Source organism: Chelonia mydas, chromosome 21 (genome assembly GCF_015237465.2).
Source record: "Chelonia mydas isolate rCheMyd1 chromosome 21, rCheMyd1.pri.v2, whole genome shotgun sequence".
Lineage (NCBI taxonomy): Eukaryota > Metazoa > Chordata > Testudines > Cheloniidae > Chelonia > Chelonia mydas.
This window is the reverse complement of record NC_051261.2, coordinates 16894780-16920970: the sequence shown is the minus strand read 5'-3', so window position 1 is coordinate 16920970 and position 26191 is coordinate 16894780. Positions and strand designations below refer to the sequence as shown.

Sequence of the window (26191 nt, the reverse complement as noted above, 5' to 3'; positions counted from 1 at the left end):
ACCATCGCCTGCCTGTGAAAGCCGCCCGCCAGCCTCAACCCTGCTCCTCTGCTGGGCCCTGCATGGGATGGAGAAGGTGCCATTCCCCAAGGGATCCAAACCCTGAGGAGGTGTCGCTGACCCTGGCTGGGGCTGGGTGAGGTGCAGCCCTGATGGGAGCTGCTTCACCTTCTGCCAGGATTCGTGATCTTCACACCAGCTGGAGGGCTGGCCTCAGCCACCGGGCCCAATTCCCTCCTCATCACTCCGGTGTAAATCAGGAGTGACTCCACCGGGCCCGATTCCACTCTTATCACCCCAGTGTAAATCAGGAGTGACTCCAGGCCTGATTACCCCATCATCACCCTGGTGTAAATCAGGAGTGACTCCACTGGGCTCGATTCCCCCCTCATCACCCTGGAGTAAATCAGGAGTGACTCCACCAGGCATGATTCCACTCTTATCACCCCAGTGTAAATCAGGAGTGACTCCAGGCCTGATTACCCCATCATCACCCTGGTGTAAATCAGGAGTGACTCCACTGGGCTCGACTCCCCTCTCATCACCCTGGTGTAAATCAGGAGTGACTCCACCGGCCCTGAGTCCCCGCTCATCGCCCTGGTGTAAATCAGGAGTGACATTACTAAGATCGGTGGTGCACAGCAGTGTCAGACGAGCGGGAGTGAGAGGAGAATCTGGCCCCTGTCAAGCGGCTCCACCTGGCACCCTCTGGTACACGCCCAGCCTGCAGCGTCAGCCCCATCGGGCACAGGGGAGCGAATTCCTCTGTGCAGCTGAACAGATGGCAGAGCTGCTTTGTATTCACTCCGCAGGTTCCTGTAAGGGAGGGGCTGCAGGTGTCTGAGCTAGTGCGTGGGGGGGTGCACCAGTATGTGGGCGTGGAGGATGTGTCCAGGGTGGTGGGGGAGGCATGTGAGCGTGTGTTCTACACGTGTGTTTGTCCGTGAACACAGGAGAGCGTGCCAGTGTGGATTCTTTGTGGGGCGTGTTCACGAGCGAGTGTAAGACTGTAAAATGGGTGTGGGTGTGTGCCTCTGTGTAAGTGGCGTTTAGAGTGGGGGTGTCTGTTTGGGGGCCATGGGCCCGTGTGGGAGTTGCCCTGGGCTGAGTTCGGAGCTGTCCGGGTTTCCCTGCGGAGGGGAGGGTGCCCACGGCCCGGCTGTGGCCCCCACCCCGTGGCAGAGGAGCACCTGGTGGTGACAGACATGCTGGCTCCCAAGGAGGAGGTAGCCCCGTCTGTGTCTGCTGGGCTCAGGCATGAGCTGCCGGGGGCCGTCTGCTCCCGGAGAGTGAGGGTCTGCCTGAGCAGGAGAGCCCTTGGGTGCCCCCCTCCATGGCCCGGGCAGCCAGGCAGCTCCCCAAGTGGGGCACTTGCTGGCACAGGGGCTGCACTGATGGAGGAGAAAAGCCCTGGGAGCTGGGCTAGACACCAAACGGGCACCTAGCACACACTGCTACACACACCCCGCACACTACTACACACACACACACACCCATACCTGCACACCGCTACACACATGTATACCTGCAGATCAACACACACACACATGTACCTGCAAACCTCTACACACACACACACACACGTACCCGCGCAGCACTACACACACCCCGCACAGCACTACACACACACACTTGTACCTGCACACCGCTACACACATGTATACCTGCAGATCACCACACACGCACACACACACACACACACAAACACATGTGCCCACAAACCTCTACACACACACACACACACGTACCTACACACCACTACACACACACACACACACCCGGCACACCACTACACACACATACACTCGTACCTGCACACCGCTACACACATATATACCTGTAGATCACCAATCACATACACACAAACACATGTACCCGCAAACCTCTATACACACACACACGTACCCACACACCACTACACACACACCCTGCACACCACTACACATATGTATACCTGCAGATCACCCCACACACACGTACCCGCAAACTTCTACACACACACACACACCCCCGCACACCGCTACATACACCCCACACACCGCTACACACACACACACTCGTACCCACACAGCGCTGCGCACACACGTGTACCCACACTCATACCTGCTCACTGCTCTACACACATACACACACACCCCCATACCCATTCACTGCTACACACACACACACACACACTTGGACCTGCTCGCTCGCTGGGTTATCTCGAGGAGCCATTCCCTGGGAGGCACAGCGGGCTCCTCAGGAGGGTGCCCCAGGGCCCGGCTCAGAGGAATGGACTGGATTTCCCCAGGCCTGGAGCAGAGCTTCCCGCTCAGAGGCACCAGCAGCCACAGCCACAGCAGGACTTAGGGGCTCACAGCCTCCTTCGCCGAGCGCCAAGGTGAAGGCAGGTCCAGGGCTCTAGCAGGGCTCGGACAGTGTCCTGATGCCACCCGCCGGAGACCCTGCCCAGCCTCTGCTGGGTGCCATCCTGTGCCATCCCAGGCGCCCAGGGCCAGAGTAAACTGGCCTGGCTCCATTGGTGTTACCCCGCTGCCCCACTGACCCCGGTGCAGTTACACCTGTTAGCTGAGGATCCGGCCCAGCGATGAGCAAGGTCTAGCGCGTCCCCTCTCCAAGTGCCCAGGACAGGCCACCCAGGTGCTCTGCGCAGGACACTGCGCTTGCTGCTGGGGATGACGGCCAAGGAAGGAGGTGAGGCTCAGGCCGCAGGCTGGGCCAGCGGGGCAGGACCATCGTTCCCCTTGCCCAGTGCTGCTGTGATCCAGCGCCAGAGACGCTGAACATGGAACAGTATTCTCGTCAGCAAGTTAAGGAAGTATGGGCTGGATGAATGCACTATAAGGTGGGTAGAAAGTTGGCTAGATTGTCGGGCTCAACGGGTAGTGATCAATGGCTCCATGTCTAGTTGGCAGCCGGTGTCAAGTGGAGTGCCCCAGGGGTCGGTCCTGGGGCCGGTTTTGTTCAATATCTTCATAAATGATCTGGAGGATGGTGTGGATTGCAATCTCAGCAAATTTGCGGATGATACTAAACTGGGAGGAGTGGTAGATACGCTGGAGGGGAGGGATAGGATACAGAAGGACCTAGATAAATTGGAGGATTGGGCCAAAAGAAATCTGATGAGGTTCAATAAGGATAAGTGCAGGGTCCTGCACTTAGGATGGAAGAATCCAATGCACCGCTACAGACTAGGGACCGAATGGCTAGGCAGCAGTTCTGCGGAAAAGGACCTAGGGGTGACAGTGGACGAGAAGCTGGATATGAGTCAGCAGTGTGCCCTTGTTGCCAAGAAGGCCAATGGCATTTTGGGATGTATAAGTAGGGGCATAGCGAGCAGATCGAGGGACGTGATCGTTCCCCTCTATTCGACACTGGTGAGGCCTCATCTGGAGTACTGTGTCCAGTTTTGGGCCCCACACTACAAGAAGGATGTGGATAAATTGGAGAGAGTCCAGCGAAGGGCAACAAAAATGATTAGGGGTCTAGAGCACATGACTTATGAGGAGAGGCTGAGGGAGCTGGGATTGTTTAGTCTGCAGAAGAGAAGAATGAGGGGGGATTTGATAGCTGCTTTCAACTCCCTGAAAGGGGGTTCCAAAGAGGATGGCTCTAGGCTGTTCTCAATGGTAGCAGATGACAGAACAAGGAGTAATGGTCTCAAGTTGCAGTGGGGGAAGTTTAGATTGGATATTAGGAAAAACTTTTTCACTAGGAGGGTGGTGAAACACTGGAATGTGTTACCTAGGGAGGTGGTAGAATCTCCTTCCTTAGAGGTTTTTAAGGTCAGGCTTGACAAAGCCCTGGCTGGGATGATTTAACTGGAACTTGGTCCTGCTTCGAGCAGGGGGTTGGACTAGATGACCTTCTGGGGTCGCTTCCAACCCTGATATTCTATGATTCTATGGAGCCCCCCGGTGCCACGTACACGGAGACGCTTCTCCGGGGGGAGCCACGCTCGCTCGGTTACAGGGATTCCCTCAGCACTTACACCCTGCCCGGGGAGCAGGGTCTGGGGGAGTCTGACGGGGGTTCTGTTAATGCCCCAGTCCAGCCGTCCTGTGCCACCTCACCCCCACAGCCCCTTGTGGCTGGCTGTGCCGTGGCTGGCTCTCCTCACCTAGCGCCCCCTGCTGACAGCTGCGCCAGCCCCGCAGTGGTCACCTCTTCCCACAGCTCAGCCTTCGGCCAAGTCTCTCCCAATCCCCACCTCCCAGGGTAACAGAGTCTAACAAATAATTCCAAGCCCTTGTGTGAGCTCTCGGCCCCGACTCTGGGCCCAGAGGTCCTTCTGCTGCTTGTCTCAGGCTTTCACAGGGCTTCCATCTCCCGAGCTCCATTGTTCTCAGGGTTCACCCTCCTTTTAGGGCAGGGGCTCGCAGGGTCCCCCTGCAGCCCATCAACAAGTTCCCCCGACACAAACTGAAACCACTTCTGCCTCTCCAGGCTGAAACGCCTATTTCTCTTGAGTTTCCCCTGCTGCGCCCCTTAGCTGAATGTCTCCCCGGGCCAGAGCCAGCACCACTGCAGCTTGCTCCACCCTGCTGGCTTCTCCAACTCTCCTGGCCTCTTGCCAGGTTCTTCACTTGGGAGAGAATCCCAGGGCCAGCCGGGCTCCCTCTCCGACCCTGCCAGCCTCTCCCCTGCCAAGAGAGGGAGAGCAGCAGCCCCCTTCTGCTCTGCGTAACCACTCAGCTCCTCCCTCAGCGGGGCTCATCTGGAACTGGGCCTGGCCCATGCTCCAATAAACTCTTTCAAAGCCACCCTGGCACATCCAGACTGTGACTTGCTGAAGCCCATGGGCCTCATGCCATGAACTGTGACACAGCTGCGCCGATCACACCAGCGGAGGATCCGGCCCCAGAACCACACCTGATGCTGTCAGCCACCTGGTTCTGGTGCCGCCTAACCACTGTGCTGCAGAAAAGCTGTATCCCGACACATCGGGGACTTGGTTTGGAGAGGCTGCTTGTGTGGATGATGATGCACCCCCAGGAAAGCTGAGGGTTGCATTCGATTTAGGGCTTGGCTAGATGAACAGTTACTGTGCGTCAAGCTAGAGTGTCAATCCACAGTGCACCAGCCTGCCATGCACTAACCGGTCCTCTGATCCCCTCCTGTTTCGAAGTGGGTGGATCAAAGCTCACTAGGGAACTGTGACGTTGCACTCCATATGTTTTATGGAAATATGCTAATGTGTGACTATAATGTAACTGGAATATGCTTCATGCAAAAGGTCTCTTGTAAGGTATCATTACAAAGCTTATAATCTACTGAGTATGGTCATTCTATTTGTATGTATGTATCATTCTTGTATCTGAAGTTAGAAATATAAAGTATAACTCTGATGTACTACTGTAATTATGCAAAGTGTGGGCTATTGATGATGGTTTAGAATCTTGATGGCTCTCATTGACTAGGACAATTGGTTGTAAATGGCTCTGTTACTTGCAAGACTTCCTGTGTTTGTATAAGCCAACCCAGGAAGAATGGTGGAATCCATCTTAAACCTGGTGCTTTTCCACATAGAAGGAAGGGTGGGGATCCAGAGAGACAAAAAGGGGGTGCAAGAGAACAAAGGATTGTCCCAGTCATGAGAAAGCCCCTGCTTTTCACCTAAGATGCCTGCTGGAACTAACAAGGACCGTACCGGGGAAAGGTTGGGCCCAGACTAGGAAGGACTCTAGTCTGTGAAAGAAGCTTATTGGACCATCTCTAAGGGTGAGATTTACCTGTAAACAGTTTCTTAATGTATTAGGCTTAGACTTGCGTGTTTTGTTTTATTTTACTTGGTAACTTACTTTGTTCTGTCTGTTATTACTTGAAACCACTTAAATCCTACTTTTTATACTTAATAAAATTACTTTTGTTTATTGATAAACCCAGAGTAAGTGATTAATACCTGGGGGAGCAAACAGCTGTGCATATCTCTCTATCAGTGTTATAGAGGGCGGACAATTTATGAGTTTACCCTGTATAAGCCTCATACAGAGTAAAACAGATTTATTTGGGGTTTGGATCCCATTGGGAACTGGGTGTCTGGGTGCTGGACAGAGGTGACCTGCTGAGCAGTTTTTGTTTAAAGTCTGCAGCTTTGGGGGCGTGGACCAGACCTGGGTCTGTGTTGCAGCGGGCTAGTGTGTCTGGCTCAACAAGGCAGGGGACTGGAGTCCCAAGCTGGCAGGGAAAATGGGCTCAGAAGCAACTTCAGCATGTCAGGTGACAGTCCCAAGGGGGTCTCTGTGACCGAACCCGTCACAGGAATGGTTAGTGGGTGGCAGCAGGGGTGCACGGCAGGCTTGCATGCTGTAGATTGACACCCCAGCTTGCTGTGCAGTGAGTGTTCATCTAGACCAGCCCTTAGAGTTAGATCCATTCTTAGGCGATGCTGACGCCTGTCAATAAAGTTCTTAGTGAGCCCCCTGAGTGCAAGCTGCCCCGTGGAGACATCTGCAGTGGTGAAGGGGTTATCTATCCATCTCCATACACCCCTCTCATCCATCCATCCCCATACACCCCATCTGTCCATCCCCATACACCCCATCTAGGTGTAGGTGCACCCCATACACCCCATTTATCTCCATACACTGCATCTCTCTATCCTCATACACCCCCTCATCCATCCATCCCCATACACCTCATCCATCCATCCATCCATCCATCCATCCATCCATCCCCATACACCCCTCTCATCCATCCATCCATCCCCATACACTCCATCCATCCATTTATCTCCATACACCTCATCCATCCATCCATCTATCCATCCCCATTCACTCCCATCCATCCATTTGTCTCCATACACCACATCTCTCTATCCCCATACACCCCACTCATCCATCCACATACACCCATCTATCTAATCTATCTATCCATCCCCATACACCACATCTATCTATCTATCCCTGTACACTACATCTATCTATCTATCTATCTATCTATCATCTACCTACCTACCTACATTCACCGCCATGCATGGAAACCTGCAGTGAGTCATGCAAAGAACCTGTAGGTTAAGCAAGGATGCTGGTGACAGGTGGAAAGTGGTAGCCATGCATGGGAAAATGACTGTTCTGCACAGAATGGTGGACAGTCCAACCTGGGAAGAAGAACCAAGGAAGAGGCAGCATTGCCTGGAGAGGAGAGACCACGCATGCCCCAGTGGTGGGGGAAGCAGCAAGTCAGAGGGCAGGACCCTGGTGCACAAGGCCACCAGTGAGCCCTGCTGAAGAAGCACTGATGTGCTAAGCTGACCATGCTTTGGAGCCTGGGTGGTACCTGGGTATTCTCCGTGTCCTGCTGTGGGCAGCCCTGAGCTGTGCAGTAGGGGGGTATAAATCAGTATTACTCAGTGGACTGCAGCGGCATGAGGCCGATTTACACCTGCTGAGGATCTGACCCCAGTTTCGACCCCAGTTTCAGGTCATGGCTGTTGATGAGTCTGGTAGCATCATCCTAGCCAGCATCTCACAAACCCATCCTCAGGGATTGCCAGCATCTCTGCAAGGGAGAGAGGGGCACTGGCAGAGCTGGGTGCGGGGAGCCCAGGGTTGGGCTAGCAGGGGGCTGCAGGTCAGTATTGAGGGGGTACTGGCAGGGCTGGAGGGGGTGTGAGGAGCCCAGGGCTGAGAAAGCAGGGGGCTGCGGGTCGGGATGGAGGGGCACCGGCAGGTCTGTGCCAAGGGAAGCTTGCCTGGCCCTTGCTTGCATTCTGCCGCCTCTCAGAGCATTATGTTCAGCCACAAATGTTTAAGAGAACAAAGAAAGACAAGTAAAAGCCCTGGTTGCGCAATATTCCTCATGCCATCCCCTCCCCCGCTTGGCCTTTCTGCTTGGCGAGATTAAGTGATGAAATATTAATCAGGAGTAATTATCCCTCCTCAGGCACCACTCTCCTCCTGCAATGTGTGTTCCCAGCCCTGCTCTGCTCCCTGCAGCCCCTGCCCTCAGCTTCCCAGCCGGCATGGAGCCCCCGCACGGGTCACCGGCTGGAGCGCGGAGCTGGCGACTCCGTCTGTGCGCGTGGAAAGCAGCCGCTGAGGATCGAGGAGGCGGGAGCAGGTGATGGGCCAGGGCCTCTCGAGCCATGCAGGGGGAGAGCGGGGATCGGGGCCGTGCCAGGAGGGCCACGCAGCACGGGACAGCACTGGGGGGAAGATGCCATGAGGGAGTCTCCCTGCCCCCTAGCACCATGCGGCAGCACTGGGGTCAGCCCATGGGGTGGGTAAACCAACCTCAGCTGAATGCCACATTCCCCAAAGGAGACACGGGAAACTCGGTTCACCCTGACGACACTACTGGGGTCAGCACTGACTGTGAGGGGAGAGCGCCCCCCGCTGGCCCCCGCACCCTATAGCACAGCGCCCCTAGCACCGCTCTAGGGTCAGCACTGACTATGAGGGGACCACCCACCTCGCTCCCTGCAGACACTGGGTTTCCTTGGGAAAGGTCTCCCATCCCAGCTGTGACCTGACCAGACCCCCTGCCAGTGCGTGGGATCCGCTGCGCTCCTGGGGGTGGGGGACGTGTGATGTGCACATGCCCATGGGTGGGAACCCAGCACAGGTCCTTCTCCCCCTCCAAGACTCCTCCATCTGCCTCCCCACCTTCCCTTGGGACCCTGCCCAGTGGAATCCCACCCCAGGCGGGTTCTGGGAGTCTCCCAACAGCTGCCAGGTGCCCTCCGGCCAGTGCCAGTCTGAGACCCGCTGGGAGGCACGGCAGTCACAACTCACCCGGCAGTTGCCCAGCTCCTCGGCCGATAGGATGATGGTGCCACACTTTTTCCCTGGAATCCCACTGCAGAAGAAAAGAGAGGGCGTCTGAGCCACTGGGCTGGCCCTGCCCAGAGAGCACCCCCCAACCCTGGGCTGGCCTTGCCCCAAGACCGCCCCCTGGCCCATAGGTATGGAAACTAGGAGTGCAAAGGGGGGGAAGGGGGAGGCTTCAGCACCCGCAGGTTTTATGCGGGGTCCCGGCTGCCGGCCCTGCACACTGCTCCCTGGCTGCTGGCCCCGTGACTGGGACTCTGCACCCGGGACTCTACTCCCTGGCCCTGCACCCGAGACTCTGCTCCCCGGCCCTGTGCCCACCCCAAGCTGTGGCCCCAGCTTCAGCCTCCTAACCCCATCCGGGTCCCGCCCTCCCAGAGACATGGCCCTGCTCCTGGCCCCAGCTCTGGGGGCTGGGGGAGCGTGAAGAGGGTAAGAGGGGGCATGAGGTAAAGAGTAAAAACTGCTTTCAGCACCCCCACTATTAAAAGTGTTCCAACACCCCTGCCCAGACCCCTGGCCCAAGAGCCCCCCACTCCCATGCACCCATTCTATCAGCCTCCCTCCCACCCTCATCACCCCTTGGCTCTATTGCCCAGCCCTATGCCTCCTGTCTCCATCACCTCCATGTGGCACCCGCTCCCCTCAGTCTGCCCTCTCCCCCCCGGCTCCATCACCCCCCTCTGCTGCCCTCTCCCCACCCTCCCCCGATGCATCCCCCCTCACCTCTGCCCCTCTTCCAGTGGCTGCTGGCGCACTGCTGGCCGCGTGCAGGATGCACTGCAGGAGCAGTGCCTGGCCAGAGAGGGGCGCTGCCACCGGTGGGCAGGGAGGGGGACTTGCAGATGCATTTGGGGGCTGTAATCCAGCACGCTGTGTCTGCGCAACACCCTGCCTGGCTAGTTACCAGGCATGCACTGGTCCCAGCAGGACCACCCTTCCCCACCCCAAGCGGCCTTGTCTGCACCAGAACGCCCCCGAGGCGTCGCTCCCTGGGTGCAGCCCTGGCACAGATAGGGCTCAGGCTGTTCTCGCCCTGTGCGCTGGGTGCCCTGCACTGGCATGGACTCCAGCTGGGCCCTGGGCAGTGTCATCTGCTGGGACAAAGGCCCATCTCACTGCAGGGCCCCTGCCTCCCCTGCAGGCCTGGTGGGTGCCTGGACAGCTCCCTGGGCTCCAGTCTCTGATCCGGCTCCCCAGCTTGCCCCGGGCCCCCCCTGAGCAGCCAGCCCAGTGGCAGTGACCTTCACACCAAGCTGCCGGGCTCCTGGGGGCTCCTGTTTTTTAAGCTCAGTGGAGTCTGTTTCCATCCCCATCAGGCTGGAAGAAAGAGCTCAGAGGCCTGGGTTCTAGGCCCAGCTCTGCCACTAGCCTTCTGGCTGACCTTGGGTAAGTCACCTCACCGCTCGGTACCTCAGTTTCCCCACCTCTCAGAAGGGGCTGATTGGCCTGACCTCCTGGAGAGCTAGAAAAATGCTCTGGGCAGTACACTGGGTGGAAGGCTGGCTGCCCCATCCCACTGGCACTGGATTTGACCGTCCGGCTGGACAGGCTGGAGTCGAGCAGGCTGTTGATGCAACGAGCATGGCTCTCGATGGACCCTGCTGGCAGCCAGGGGGAGCCCAGATCCCAAAATCAATGGACGAGGGGGAGCCAGTGTCAGACACAGGAGATGGTTCTCAGGTAGACACCAGGCCACCCTGGCCAGGAGTGCTTTGCGGAACTGGCATTAGAAGGGGCCAGGTAAATGGTTTAAATGCAGGGGCTGGCTGTAGGGGCGCTGAGGGAATTTCTGAGAGGCTCTAATGAGCATCCTGATGGGGGCTGATCATCCACACCTGCCTCCCCCGTCAACTGACCGTAATCAGCCCGGCTCTGTTGGCTCCAGCAGAGCTAGGACATGACACCAGTGAGGACCTGCTGCCAATGGGACTACAGTGGATTGACACCAGCTGAGATCTAGCCCATTGGCTCAATGGAGCTTTGGATGGTTTACAGCAGCTGGGCTGGCCCACTGGCTCCTGTGGCAGGTGTTGCAATCCCAGCCAGTATTTGGGGGACCCCATTGTGTTAAGTTTCTGTTACTGTGGGCCAGGCACTGTATGCCGCTCCAGGGGGAGGGGCCACCCCAGCTCCTCCCGGAACCAAAGCCGGTGGGAGGCTATTAGGTAACTCACTCAGGCTGTAAAGGACCAAAGGACATGAAAAGAGGAACTTCTTGACTTGCCGGCACACCAGGGGTGGGAGCCTGCGTAACAAACCAAAGCAACTGGCATTGCTCATTTGGGACCATAAATTTGGTCCAGCTGGTGTTACTGAAACCCAAAGGGACGATTCCCATGATTGGGATGTTAAAGTCAAGGGTTATAACTTAGTTAGGAAGGATCGAGTGGGCAAAAGGGGCGGGGGAGAAAAATGGCAGAAAATGATCTTGAATACTAATGGCCAACGTCCTAACAGATAAAGCACGAGGTGGGGAATTAGTTGGGGTCTGCTACAGACCCACAAATCACACTCGGGAACAGGATGAGCAGCTCCTCACGCACCGATCTATCATGTGGAGGCATATGTGTGATTTTGGGGGACTTCCATTTGAGTGACATGCAGGAGGTCTCCTGCTGCCAGCACGAAAACATGCTTGGAATTTCTAAACATTACAGATGACAATTTCCTAACTTAAAAAGTGTTCCAGCCAACGTAGGGGATTCTATATTAGACCTTGTCCTAACAGACACAGAGGAACTGCTCACAGAACTAAAACTCAACGCTAGCTTAGGTACAAGTGATCATGACTTGCTCACATTTATAATGTGCCAGCAGAACAGAGACCAGACCAGTAACAGATACACTTGGCGTGCTGCTAATGGGGCCAATTTCACAAAACAATTATGAGCCAAACCACCTGGGAAGAAGAATTCAATCAGAAAAATGTGAACGCTAATTGGGAATCATTTCAGCACATCTTCCTGGATGCCCCAAAAGTCATAAGTGAGGAAGAAGGCTGCACTTCATTAAACACCATCCTGGTTTGGAGGGGAAGTAAAGGCAGCTAAAGCAAAATGCATATACGGAACACATAGGAGAAAGGGGAAGCTGACAGGAACCAGCAGAAGTCAGAAGCAAGGGAAGCCGTGATGGGGTGTGCACTCACACCAGCACTGACAGGGTTAACCAGGGCCTGAGAGGCAGGTTGGGTTACCTCACCTCACCTGACAGCAGGAGGGCCAGGGTTAACTGAGAGGGAAGCCCAGCTGGGGAAGGGCTGTTTAATGACCAGGACATGGGCAGTCAGGCCTAATGGTTAGAAGCCAGTGCCAAGCCCAAGCTCAGAGCTGGAGACAGCATCGGGGTCAGGCACAGGATCAGGGCCCTGGAGTGTGGCAGGAGCTGGGAGCGGGCAGGGGTCTGTGATGTGGAGACCAGGAGGAGGCAGGGCTCAGGAGGCAGGTAAGCAGGAGGGGTCTCTAATAGCGGCCAACCAAGGATTCCTCCAGTAGCTCAAACAACTTCATAGCTTCAGACTTCTGCCTGGTTTAAATAGAGCTCCTCAGCCAATCAGAGATGCTGGGTTTTCCCCCAATCAGAAGCTTTGGGGGCAGGGCCCTTTGCCATGTAGCACTTTGCCGGTTCCCTTCTGCAGTGGGTCAGGTGAGGTGCTGGGTGGCAGTTGTGGCTGATCACAACCTAGCGCCCCAAGAGCCGGGTTCGAGGCCTGTAATCTGTCGCCTCTCCCGTCGGGAGCCTGCCAGCCGGTCGTGGGCTGGGGTTGCGGGGAAGGTGTTTACCAGGTCAGGAGGGCGGATGTGCCACCAGCTCCCAGAAGCGCTCTTCAGGGCTGTAGCCTTCCCAGTCCCCAACACACCAGAGTTTATCCCGTCTGATTTTGGCATGAAGGATCTCACAGCCAACGTACTTCTTGTGGTCTTGAGCACGTACTGCTGGGGGGCGGGGTTGGGAGCGGTGAGGCAATGGGTCCAGAAGGGGAGGCTCCAGAAGTGATATGTGGAAAACTGGGTGTAAACGGCGAGAACAGGGCAAGTTGAGTTCAAAGGTGACAGGATTAATTTGCTGGCAAATTCCGTAGGGGCCAGGGAACTGATAGTCTAATTTATGAGATGGCCTGTTTGTGGGTAGGTATTTCATTGACAGCTAGAGCTTCTGGCTCCTGACAAGGCAGGCCCCTCGTGTCATCAGTGGTCCGCATATTGTTTGTAGCAATACTTGGCACCCTCCAGGTGCACTTTTAGGTCATCTTGGATTTGGCGTATCTTTTTTCTCCAGTCCAGGGCTGCTGCGTTGTGGGAAGCTGTGAGTAGCTTCGGGCAGAACTGGGGATGGATTCCTGTAGCAGCGTGAGCACCTGCCTCTCATGAGTGCCCGATGTGACGCAGCAGGGACTGAGCGGGGCGGACTGACCTAGGAATGTTGCTGGGGAGTTTCTTGGGACTGTCTGCATCGGTGATGAGATAGCAGGGGGTGACTTCACTGGCTGGGACGATACCTGAACCTGTAACCTGAGCCAGGAGGGGGGTTGGGTCCAGGTGACACCTTCTGCCCGGAAAACTGGACAAAGGCTGGAGGAGGAGCTGTGGGGAGGCTGGGTGAGTCGGCTGGAGGGGGGTTAGTTTTTGGAGTAGGTTGGGGAAGAGGAGGGAGCCCCCAGAGTTGGGGACTAATCTCCCTGCCCCCCAGAAGGACCTCACTAAGGGGTCCTGTTTAGGCCTGCAAGCTCTGGTCTGGACTGTGTTCCTGTCGTCTCTAATAAACCTTCTGTTCTACTGGCTGGCTGAGAGTCACGGTGAATTACAGGAAGAGGGGGTGCAGGGCCCTGACTCCCCCAATCTCCGTGACACCCCCTTTGTGGTCAGCTGGTTCTTTCAGCGCATTTCAGCGACTCAGCCCTCTGGCTAAGTCACACACACTGTCCCACTTCCGGGGTATATAGTCTCTAGCTCTCGCTCACAGCCCTGGTCCGGGGCTGTAGCACCAAGGCTTCTTCCCTGAGGCCCTGCCTTCTTTAACAGCCCAGCTGGGGCCCACCTCCATAGCTTCGGATGGTGTCCTTTTGGCAGCGCTCCCTGGGCTCAGTCTTCAACCAGACCAGCAGGGCCCATCACGGTACCCTTGCCCAGCCTGGCTAGGTTCTGGGCTCAGTCCCCCTGGGTGCAGCCTGTTCGCATTGACCTGTCCATGGTCCTGCTGCTCTTCCCAACAGCCAGCAGGCACCCGGTATTCGGCAGCCTTCCCTGGGCTCAGTCCTGCCTGCAGGGAGCTGTCTGTGGTCCTGCTGCTCTTCCAGCCAGCCAGGCACCCAGTCCTCCCTCTTCGAGCTCCAGGCAGCAACTGACTGCTCTGCCGCTGCTGCTTCCTTTTACAGGGCCCTTCTGGCCCCTGATTGGCCGCTCCAGGAGCCCCTCTGATTGGTTGTTTCTCTGCAGCTACTCTAGGCTGGACTGGAGGACTTCTCCTCTGGAGAACATCTGGAGGACTTCTCTCCTCTTTTCTGGGGCGGGGTGAGGCAGGGCCACGAGGCCTTGAGCATGGTGGGGTGGGGGGGTCTCCGGACCTAGTCCACCCTGTCACAAATCCATAATTCGAAACACAGTCACATGTTCTGCATTATTGTACACAAACTCTGCGGGCGGCAGCAAGGCCCAGTTGTTCTGATGGAAGTTGATGTAACATTGAAGATACTACTCCAGGATCTGGTTGGCTCTCTTCGCTTGATCATTAGTCTGAGGGTGATAGGTGGAGGAGAGGCGGGAGCGTATACCCAAAATCCAGAGTGCTTCTCCCCAAAAGTGGGAGATAAATTGTGCACTGCAGTCAGAGATGATGTGCTCTGGGGGGCCATGGAGGCTGATGACTTGTTCCATCCAGAGCTGGAAGGAGGGTAGGCCAGTGCAGGGGATGAAGTGTGCCGTCTTCATGAGGTAGCCCATGACTCTCAGGATGGTCATGAACCCATTAGACATATGTAGTTCTGTCTAGGGGGCAGGTGGAATCTCGAGGGGTTGCAGGAGTCCCCGGGGTTGCAGGAGTCATTGTGCGGCACTTGGAGGGGGTGCATACATTGCAAGAGACCACATAGGCCTGCACTGTGGCTCATGTGCAAGGCCACCAGAAGACATGAAAGACGAGCTGCTGAGTGCAAAAGTGACCAAAATATCCTGCCAGGGGAAGTCATGGCATAGTGCTGCGGTCCTCGGAGGCCTGGGGAGAACATATATACACCCCTTTACGTAGGTTACCCTGTCTCCGACATCATGGGGTTCCCTACTTATGGCTTCCTGCTCGACTGGCAGGATCCAATAGATCCAGGCTGATCTTCTGACGGGGAGCAGATCTTGGTGGGGAGCTGCACCCAGAAAGTTATGAAGTGTGAGGATGTACGAGGTTTCCAGTTCAAGTCATTTTGGTGAGTGTAATATTCGCCCTTCCAGGACAAAGCTATTGTTGGTTCCTAGGCAATAGGAGATTACGAAATTAAAGTGTGTAAACAATAAGGTCCACCGAAGTCAATGTTGGTTAACAGCCATGGCCCTACGCAGACATTCAAAGGTCTTATGGTCAGTGTACACCTGGAGGGGATACCAGGCGCTTTGTAGATTGTGGCACCACTCTTCAAAAAGCGGTCTTGCCAGGAGTTCTCTGTCCAAAATGCCATCGTTTTGCTCTGCAGGTGTGAGTTCCCTGGAGTAGAAGGTGTTCGGAGGTAGTAGTTGTTGAGCACCACTCCAATTGCCACGTTGGAAGCATCTGCCTTGAGGATGAAGGCTGGCATGGTGTCAGGGTGGCCCAATACGGGGGCAGTGGTAAATGTGAGGTTTAGTTGTTCAAAGGCCTGCCGGGCCTCAGGAAACCAGAGGAACCTGATGTTTTTGCAGAGCAGGGCAGGGAGAGGGATGATCTGCTCCGAGAACCTCAGGGTGAACCGCTGGTAGAAATTCATGAACCCCAAGAAGCGTTGGCATTCATGAATATTCTGCGGTGCTGCCATTCTGGACTGCCTTTACTTTGCACGGGTCCATTTTGATACTGGCAGGAGATAGGATGAATCGTAGAAATTCTACGGAGGCTCTAGCTAGTTAAGTCTAGCTAGACAAATTAGAGGATTGGGCCAAAAGAAATCTGATGAGGTTCAACAAGGACAAGTGCAGAGACCTGCACTTAGGACAGAAGAATCCCATGCACCGCTACAGACTAGGGACCGAATGGCTCGGCAGCAGTTCTGCAGAAAAGGACCTAGGGGTTACAGTGGACGAGAAGCTGGATAGGAGTCCACAGTGTGCCCTTGCTGCCAAGAAGGCCAATGGCATTTTGGGATGTAGAAGTAGGGGCATTGCCAGCAGATCGAGGGATGTGATCGTTCCCCTCTATTCGACACTGGTGAGGCCTCATCTGGAGTACTGTGTCCAGTTTTGGGCCCCACACTACAAGAAGGATGTGGAAAAATTGGAAAGAGTCCAGCGGAGGACAACAAAAGTGATTAGGGGACTGGAACACATGACTTATGAGGAGAGGCTGAGGGAACTGGGATTGTTTAGTCTGCAGAAGAGAAGAATGAGGGGGGATTTGATAGCTGCTTTCAACTACCTGAAAGGGGGTTCCAAAGAGGATGGATCTAGACTGTTCTCAGTGGTAGCTGATGACAGAACAAGGAGTAATGGTCTCAAGTTGCAGTGGGGGAGGTTTAGGTTGGATATTAGGAAAAACTTTTTCAGTAGGAGGGTGGTGAAACACTGGAATGCGTCACCTAGGGAGGTGGTGGAATCTCCTTCCTTAGATATTTTTAAGGTCAGGCTTGACAAAGCCCTGGCTGGGATGATTTAGTTGGGGATCGGTCCTGCTTTGAGCAGGGGGTTGGACTAGATGACCTCCTGAGGTCCCTTCCAACCCTGATATTCTATGATTCTAAGTCTCGTTGTGTGCCTTGGCTTCTCTACATACTTGTGTTATTTGTTTATATTCATCCTTTGTCATTTGACCTAGTTTCCACTTATTGGAGGACTCTTTTTTTGAGTTTCAGATCATTGAAGATCTCCTGGTTAAGCTGGGGTGGTCTCTAGCCATACTTCCTATCTTTTCTACACAGTGGGATAGTTTGCTTTTGTGCCCTTAATAATGTCTCCTTGAAAAACCGCTAACTTTCTTGAACTGTTTTTCCCCTTAGACTTGCTTCCCATGGGGTCTTACCTACCAACTCCCGCTGAGTTTACTAAAGTCTGCCTTCTTGAAATCCAGTGTCTTTATTGTGCTGTTTTCCCTCCAACCATTCCTTAGAATCATGAACTCTACCATTTCATGATCACTTTCACCCAAGTTGCCTTCCACTTTCAAATTCTCAGCAAGTTCCTCCCTATTTGTCTCTCCCCTAGTAGCTTTCTCCACCTTCTGAAATAAAAATGTCTCCATTGCATTCCAAGAACTTGCTGGACAATCTGTGTCCTGCCGTGTTATTTTCTGGGTAACAGAAGTCCCCCCATCACCACCACGTCCTGTGCTTTGGATCATAGCTGCCAACTCCATGGGTGCTCCGGCGCTCAGCATCCACCAGCCACAGCTGTTCAGCGGCTGGCAGGAGGTGCTTGGGGGAGGGCGGAGAGCAGCGAGAGGTGGGTGGGCATGGGTTCGGGGGAGGGGGCAGAACAGAGGTGGGAAGAGGTGCAGTGAGAGCGGAGCCTTGGGGGAAGGGGCGGAGCGGGGGTGGAGCACCCATGGGGAAAAATAAAAGTGAGCACCTCTGCTTTGGATGATTTTGTTAGTTGTTTATAAAAAGCCTCGTCCACCTCTTCTTCCTGGTTAGGTGTCTGTAGCAGATCCCTACCGTGGCATCATCCTTTTGTCCTTACCCAGATAAACGACTGGAGGTACGGCCTGTTTTAAAGATTTGGGCTATTCGGCTGGGTTTATCCAACCCCTTCAGCGCTGGCCGAGCTCTTCTCCCACTGAACGCAATGGCCATTCTGAGCATTGACTCCAGTGTTGTTATGTCATGGACCGGGTCATGACTGTGCGTGGTGCTGTACAAACAGAACACAATGAGGGTCCCTGCCCCAAAGAGCCAACAATCTAATGGGAGCAGAGCTAGGCCAGCGCCAAGCGCTTCTAAAACCCCCACTCTCAGGGCCTGTCTACACTAGAAACGTAGGTCAACCTATGTTAGGTCAACTTACAGCCAGTGCAGTGATTACTGCGGTGGCTGATGTCCACACTACCCTCCCTGTGTCGGTGGTGCGCGTGCTCACCAGTAGTGCTTCCACCGACTGAAGAGGGGCAGTGTGGGGGGCTGAGAGCCCAGGCTCTCAGTTCTACACACAGCTCCCCACTGGGAGCCTGGAGCCCCGCTACCCCCTGGGATCCCAGCTGTGAGCTCTGCTCCCAGAGTCCAGGAGAGCCTCTGGGAAGCCGCTGGGCTCCTGGTGGGAAGTGGGAGCTGGGAGCCTCGGGGCATCCTCTGGGCCGCGCCCGCCCAGCTCTCCACTCCTCGGTCCAAGCCAGGCTGTGCCCCGGGCTCCCAGCTCTCTGCGAGGAGCCCAGCAGCTGCCCCAAGGCTCCCAGATCCCCGCTGGCTGCACTGGCTGGGGCAGGGAGCAGGGAGCCAAGAGCCCAGGCATCCTGACTCTCCCTCTCAGGCCAGCATCACAGTGCAGGTTAAAATAGACAGAAGGACTCATCTGTAACCTCCGAGGGTCCCGGGAATTTTGGATTTGCTGGCCCTGTAACCACCAGCAGAATCCACTTTTGTAGGGTTCAAGCCAAAGGACCAGGCAGACCCTGGGAACCAGCAAGGTGTGGTCAGGACTAGTGAGCATGGCTCACATCTCTGGGTCAGGCTGACCCCCAGGTGTGGGATCAAGGAGGACATTCCCTCCAGGCCCCCTGTGGGGAGGTTGTCCCTGAGCAGCTGGGCTTCATAGAATCATAGAATGATAGAATATCAGGGTTGGAAGGGACCTCAGGAGGTCATCTAGTCCAACCCCCTACTTATCCTTGTTGAACCTCATCAGATTTCTTTTGGCCCAATCCTCCAATTTGTCTAGGTCCCTCTGTATCCTATCCCTGCCCTCCAGCGTATCTACCACTCCTCCTAGTTTAGTATCATCCTCAAATTTGCTGAGAGTGCAATCCACACCATCCTCCAGATCATTTATGAAGATATTGAACAAAACCGGCCCCAGGACCGACCCTTGGGGCACTCCACTTGATACCGGCTGCCAACTAGACATGGAGCCATTGATCACTACCCGTTGAGCCCGACGATCTAGCCAACTTTCTACCCACCTTATAGTGCATTCATCCAGCCCATACTTCTTTAACTTGCTGACAAGAATACTGTGGGAGACCGTGTCAAAAGCTTTGCTAAAGTCAAGAAACAATACATCCTCTGCTTTCCCTTCATCCACAGAACCAGTAATCTCATCATAGAAGGCGATTAGATTAGTCAGGCATGACCTTCCCTTGGTGAATCCATGCTGACTGTTCCTGATCACTTTCCTCTCGTGTAAGTGCTTCAGGATTGATTCCTTGAGGACCTGCTCCATGATCCATGAGGGCTTGCCCCATTAAACCCTATTTCAGCCGCTCCGGGGGGGCGGGGGGCACAGGCACAGACTTATCCTGTCTTCCTGTGGCAGCTTTCGGGGAGTAAAGGCCCTGGGGTGTCAGGGTGATGGGGGCTATCCAAATGTTAGGGGAGATGACCAGAAACTCTGAAGGGCTTTAGGAGCACAAGTCCCACAGACTTTCACATCCCTTCTGAAAATGACCCCATCACAGTTAGGCTGTCAGAGGGTGCTGGCAGGACTAGCCCCGTCCGGCAAAGAGCAGAACTCAGGGCCAGGTGTTGCGGGGCTCAGCCCCCACAGTGGACGTAACGTCAGGCCTTGCATGATGCCGTGATGTGGTGCTGTTAATAACAGGCCCCGCCTAGGTTGGCAGGGAGGTTTGAACTCGGAATTGCCAGTGGGGCTGATGGTGCAGGAGGTGGGCCTTCTTCAGTGAAATGACCGGGCCTGGCACCTAGGAGCAGCAACGGACCCACTGGGAGAGGACAGGCTCATGCTGTCCTGGTGCTGGAGTTCTTGGCATTGCAGCACCGCATGGCTCCTGCTTAGGTCTGGCAACAGGCGCCAGGCTGACAGCGCTGGAGACCGATGGTCTCTAGCCATGGGTCCAGGGCATTGCCAGGGCAAAGCCCCCCTACACGCTGCCTCCTTGCGGGGCTGCCTGTGCAGGAGGAGATGCCGGTGAAGCTGTGTGACTCACCCGTTGGAGACGGACGGCGTGGGCTTCCCTGTTCTGGAATGTAACGTGAACGCTCCCATCCTGCCAGGAGACAGAGAGAGGGAGAATTAGCTTGGACCATTCCCTCGGCTCCCTGAGAACACATGCTGCCTGGAGCCGATAACCACCGGGAGAGCCAGGACAACGCTCCGGAACCTATCCCCTGGGGTCTACCCAAACCATCTCCTGGGGACAAGGGAGGACCCAGAATGACACAGACACACCCAAGCACGTGTCTCACCATCCCCCAATATTTCACCAGAGGCGGGCATGGGCGGTCTCTGCCGAAAGCGAAGCACTGGCTGATTGCTGGGCTGTGGCCAGATGTTCATACTATGTCACTTGGAGGATCCTGGGTTCCAAACCCGCGGAAGTGAAATGTGCCACTTGCGGCAGGGATCTCAGAGCTGGCTCAACGCTGAGAACCACGGGCACGCGGGGAACCAGCCCAGCCCTGTGCCTACGGTCTGGAGACCATGCAGGGCAAAGCACCCCATGCAGAAACGCTGACAAGGGGCCCATCAGGACTGAGCTGCAGCTAATGAAACACCCTGATTATGAACAGAGACAAGCGCCTCGGGCTACGTGAGAAGGGAAAATGGCTCCAAATGTTGTTCGTTACAGAGGAGAGACTCTGCCAGTGGAAGTGTCTCATGAGAGGTGGATCCCAGCTCTCGCCACTGAACCAGCGCCGTGCGGACTGACCATTGGGTGCAGAAGGAACCTGTCAATACGTGTGGGCTCTGGACTGGACATCACGTTTTCCTTGTACCTGGAACCTCGTGTGTCCAAACCCTTTTATGTGCTTTTATGGACAGTGGCTGGTTTCAATAGCCAGGGTTTCAATGGCCAGGCGCCAGCGAGGAGAGCATGGGCAGCTGCGGCGGGATGGTAACGTGGTGCAGGCCACAGCCTGGCTGACAGTAGGAAAGGGCCCAGTAGCTGCTCCCCCCCGAGGATCCATGCCCACGTGCCCAACTGTGCAGCAGCAGGGACCTGGAAGGCTCATTCAACTCCCTGGCATAGAATGGGAACCCCAGACAGGTGCATAGACAGGCTGCCAGGTGGTCCCAGGGACACACTACCCCACTGGCAGACACTGGCACTGGCGTCCCTTCTTAGGCTAGCATGGGAATCTCCCGCGGGCTGGCATGAAGAGCCCTCCGATCTGGCACTGGGGCTGCCTTAGTCCTGTGCTGTGGGGGCAGCCCCCTACTGTAGAGCTTCACACCTACGGCGGCATCTCCAGTGAGCCAGTCCCAAGCCCAGTACCCTCCTTCAGCTGCCCTGTCTGCCCATCTCGCTCCCACCCCGAAAGGGACCCCACCCTGATTCAGTTCCACCAACTGCAGAGGCCACTAAGGAGCCTCTGAAAGCGGCAGATTCCAGAGCCCTGCCTGCCACTGGCTGACCCAGCACCCCCTCGGAGATGCTACTGCAAAGGATTCTGGGGCACATGTGGGGAACTAAAGGCCCCCATGTGGGGATGACTGTAGGGTGGGATCCGGAGGGGGGTGGGGAGTGCACTTCAGGGCCAGGGCAGAGCTGCCGAGAAGCCTGGCACTGAGCCGTGCCCCCAGTTCCGCAGACAGCCAGCTCGGCCGGGCAGCAGGGCATGGAGAATGGTGCACTGCAGAGCTGGCCCCCCTCCCCCTGTCCCTCTGTCTCTGTGGAGCTCTGCTCTCTATCCATGGACACTCACTGACCGAGCCCAACGGGAATGCTTCGGACGGGGGAGATAAGATCACGAAAGGAGGTGGCAGAACCTGTGCGTTTGCCAGGGGTTGAACTCCTGGGACCTTGGCAAGCTCACCAGCCTGTCTCCAGCACCCCTCCATGTGCTTTAGCAGGCGCCAGGGCTCCTACGCCGGGCAGGGAGCGTGGGGCTGGAGGCATGGCTGGGGGGTTGGGTATTGGACATGGGGAAAGGTCCCCTCCAAATCCTCACCCTAAAGCTCACAGAGACTTTGCAGCAAAGTCACCTGGGGTCTGGCCAGCGTTTGCCCTCCACTGTCCCTTGTCTCTCACTGCCCACAAGGCTCCTGGCAGTGCCAAAGCCACAGGACAGAGCGCTGGGGTCTGCTGCTCATGCCAGCCTGAGCAGATGCACCAGGAATCACGGGACGCTGTGCGCCAGAGCAGGATGCCCATCATCCGGAGGAGGAGCCAGCCTGCTCCATTTCCCCCAGGGTGCTGTGCAGCTTCACTTTGAGCCCTCGCAGGGGCCGGCTCTGGGGCACAGCAGAGCAGATTCCGAAGTGGTATGGATAGGTGCACCCCACTGACTCGAATAGAGCTTTGCCCCCTTGCACCAGATGAGATGTTAGCCCAGCTAGAGGAACAAGGGTGATGTCGTGGTGTGGGCGTCTGCTATAGACCACTGGACCAGGAGGATGACGTAGACGAGGCTTTCTTCAGACATCTATCAGAAGTTTCCAGATCACAGGCCCTAGTTCTCATGGGGTAATTCAATCACCCTGACATCTGCTGAGAGAGCAATACAGAAGTACACAGATAATCCAGGAAGCTTTTGGAGAGTGTTGGGGACAATTTCCTGGTGCAAGTGCTGGAGGAACGAACTAGGGGCTGTTCTCCTCTTGACCAGCTGCTCACAAACCGGGAAGAATGGGTAGGGGAAGTAGAAGTGGGTGGCAGCCTGGGCAGCAGTGACCATGAGATGGTCGAGTTCAGGATCCTGACAAAAGGCAGAAAAGAGAGCAGCAGAACGTATGGACCCTGGACTTTAGAAAAGCAGACTTTGACTCTCTCAGGGAACTGATGGGCAGGATCTCCTGGGAGGCTAATATGAGCGGGAAAGGAGTCCAGGAGAGCTGGCTGTATTTTAAAGAATCCTTATTGAGGGCGCAGGAACAAACCATCCTGATGTGCAGAAAGAATAGCAAATACGGCAGGCGACCAGCTGAGCTTAACAGTGAAATCTTTGGTGAGCTTAAACTCGAAAAGGAAGCTTACAAGAGGTGGAAACTTGGACAGATGACTAGGGAGGAGTATAAAAATATTGCTTGAGCATGCAGGGGTATAATCAGGAAGGCCAAAGCACAATTGGACTTGCAGCTAGCAAGGGATGTGAAGGGTAACAAGAAGGGTTTCTACAGGTATGTTAGCAACAAGAAGAAGTTCAGGGAAAGTGTGGGCCCCTTACTGAATGGGGGAGGCAACCTAGTGACAGAGGATGTGGAAAAAGTTGAAGTACTCAATGCTTTTTTTGCCTCAGTCTTCACAGCCAAGGTCAGCTCCCAGACTGCTGCACTGGGCAGCACAGTCTGGGGAGAAGGTGAGCAGCCCTCTGTGGTGAAAGAACAGGTTAAGGACTATTTAGAAAAGCTGGACGTGCACAAGTCCATGGGGCCGGATGCAATGCATCCAAGGCTGCTGAGGGAGTTGGTGGATGTGATTGCAGAGCCATTGGCCGTTATCTTTGAAAACTCATGGCGATCAGGGGAGGTCCCAGAAGAATGGAGAAAGGCTAATGTGGTGCCCATCTTTAAAAAAGGGAAGGAGGCGAATCCAGGGAATTACAGACCGGGCAGCCTCCCTCAGTCCCCGGAAAAGTCAGGACCCAGCAAACAGAGCTGGAAACAGGGGAGTCTGGGGGGAAGACGAAGAGCCAGGCAAAGGAACAGACAGTCTAGTGAAGGGAGTGTGTAGTTTTCTGGCAGTGTTGTGCTGCTTGCTGGGGGCACCAAGGGAAGCAGTGGGGGCAAAAGACATATCTGGCTTCAAGACTAAGCTCGATAAGTTTGCGGAGGAGATGATATGATGGGATAGCCTCATTTTGGCAATTAATTGATCTTCGACTACTAGCGGTAGATATGCCCAATGGCCTGTGATGGGATGTTAGATGGGTGGGATCTGAGTTACTACAGAGAATTCTTTCCTGGGTGTCTGGCTGGTGAATCTTGCCCACATGCTCCGGGTTTAGCTGATCGCCATATTTGGGGTTGGGAAGGAATTTTCCTCCAGGGCAGATTGGAAGAGGCCCTGGGGGTTTTTCGCCTTCCTCTGTAGCATGGGGCACGGGTCACTCGCTGCAGAATTCTCTGCACCTTGAAGTCTTTAAACCACGATTCGAGGACTTCAATAGCTCAGACATAGGTGAGAGGTTTTTCGCAGGAGTGGGTGGGTGTGATTCCGTGGCCTGCGTTGTGCAGGAGGTCGGACTAGATGATCACAATGGTCCCTTCTGACCTTAAAGTCTATGATTCTAGGAAGCCATTTTGAAGCACTTGTAGGAGGAGATGGTGATCAGGAACAGACAACACGGATTCAACAAGGGCAAATCATGCCTGACCAACCTGATTGCCTTCTATGACGAGATAACTGGCTCTGTGGATATGGGAAAAGCAGTGGATGTGATATATCTTGACTTTAGCAAAACTTTTGATACAGTCTCCCACAGTATTCTTGCTAGCAAGTAAAAGAAGTACGGATTGGATGAATGGACTATAAGGTGGATAGAAAGCTGGCTAGATCATCAGGCTTAATGGGTAGTGATCAACGGCTCGATATCTAGTTGACAGCTGGTATCAAGCGGAGTGCCACAGGGGTCAGTCCTGGGACCAGTTTTGTTCAGCATCTTCAATGATGATCTGGATGAGGGGATGGATTGCACCCTCAGCAAGTTCTCAGATGACACTAAGCTGAGGGGAGAGGTAGATACGCTGGAGGGTAGGGATAGGGTCCAGAGTGACCTAGACAAATTGGAAAATTGGGCCAAAAGAAATCTGATGAGGTTCAACAAGGACAAGTGCAGAGCCCTGCACTTAGGACGGAAGAATCCCATGCACTGCTACAGGCTGGGGACTGGCTGGCTAAGCAGCTGTTCTGCAGAAAAGGACCTGGGGATTACAGTGGATGAGAAATGGGATATGAGTCAACAGTGTGCCCTTGTTGCCAAGAAGGCTAATTGCATATTGAGTTGTATTGGTAGGAGCATTGCCAACAGATTGAGGGAAGTGGTTATTCCCCTCTATTTGGCACTGGTGAGGCCACATCTGGAGTATTGCGTCCAGTTTTGGGGCCCCCACTATAGAAAGGATGTAGACAAATTGGTAGTGGAGGGCAACAAAAATGATTAGGGGGCTGGGGCACATGAATTACAAGGAGAGGCTGAGGGAACTAGGCTTATTTAGTCTGCAGAAGAGAAGAGTGAGGGGGGATTTGATAGCAGCCTTCAACTGTCTGAAGGGGGGTTCCAAAGAGGATGGAGCTCGGCTGTTCTCAGTGGTAGCTGATGACAGAACAAGGAGTAATGGTCTCAAGTTGCAGTGGGGGAGGTTTAGGTTGGATATTAGGAAAAACTTTTTCACTAGGAGGGTGGTGAAGCACTGGAATGGGTTACCTAGGGAGGTGGTGGAATCTCCATCCCTAGAGGTTTTTAAGACCTGGCTTGACAAAGCCCTGGCTGGGATGATTTAGTTGATGTTGGTCCTGTTTGAGCAGGAGGTTGGACTAGATCAGGGGTTGGCAACCTTTCAGAAGTGGTGTGCCAAGTCTTCATTTATTCACTCTAATTTAAGGTTTCACATGCCAGAAATACATTTTAACGTTTTTAGAAGGGCTCTTTCTATAAGTCTATAATATATAACTATACTATTGTTGTATGTAAAGTAAATAAGGTTTTTAAAATGTTTAAGAAGCTTCATTTAAAATTAAATTAAAATGCAGAGCCCCCCGGACCGGTGGCCAGGACCCGGGCAATATGAGTGCCTCTGAAAATCATCTTGCGTGCTGCCTTTGGCACATGTGTCATAGGTTGCCTAGCCCTGGACTAGATGATCTCCTGAGGTCTCTTCCAACCCTAACTTTCCACGATTCTATTATTCTAAAGTGCAAAGCAGAGCCCTCCCTTGCCCCTCCTTCAGAAAATCACAGGGCCAGATCTGCAGCTAGGGTAGCCTTCGGAAGTAAATGGAGCTTTGCTGATTTACACCAAGAGTTCAAAGCCTACACAAACATTAATGAATGAATCCCATGGGAACCAGGCCAGGAGCAGCATCCCCATTTCACAGACTTGAGAAACTGAGGCATGGAACAGGGCAGTGACTTGCCCACGGTCACACGGGGAGTCAGTGGCAGAACAGGAACTTGAGCCCCGTTGCCCTCGGCATTAG

The 26191-nt window shown here is 54.8% G+C and overlaps 1 protein-coding gene across 1 annotated transcript in view; it reads right to left on the bottom strand.

The window, feature by feature from the left end:
- Nucleotides 1-26191, bottom strand: part of CPNE5 (copine 5) — a 194278-nt gene that overhangs the window by 90973 nt on the left and 77114 nt on the right. Inside the window, exons 7-8 of the mRNA XM_037885250.2 lie at nt 20040-20099; nt 8736-8799 (exon numbers count right to left, since the gene is read on the bottom strand). Of these exons, the coding sequence (XP_037741178.1) occupies nt 8736-8799; nt 20040-20099 (124 nt within the window). The remainder of the gene's footprint in view (nt 1-8735; nt 8800-20039; nt 20100-26191) is intronic.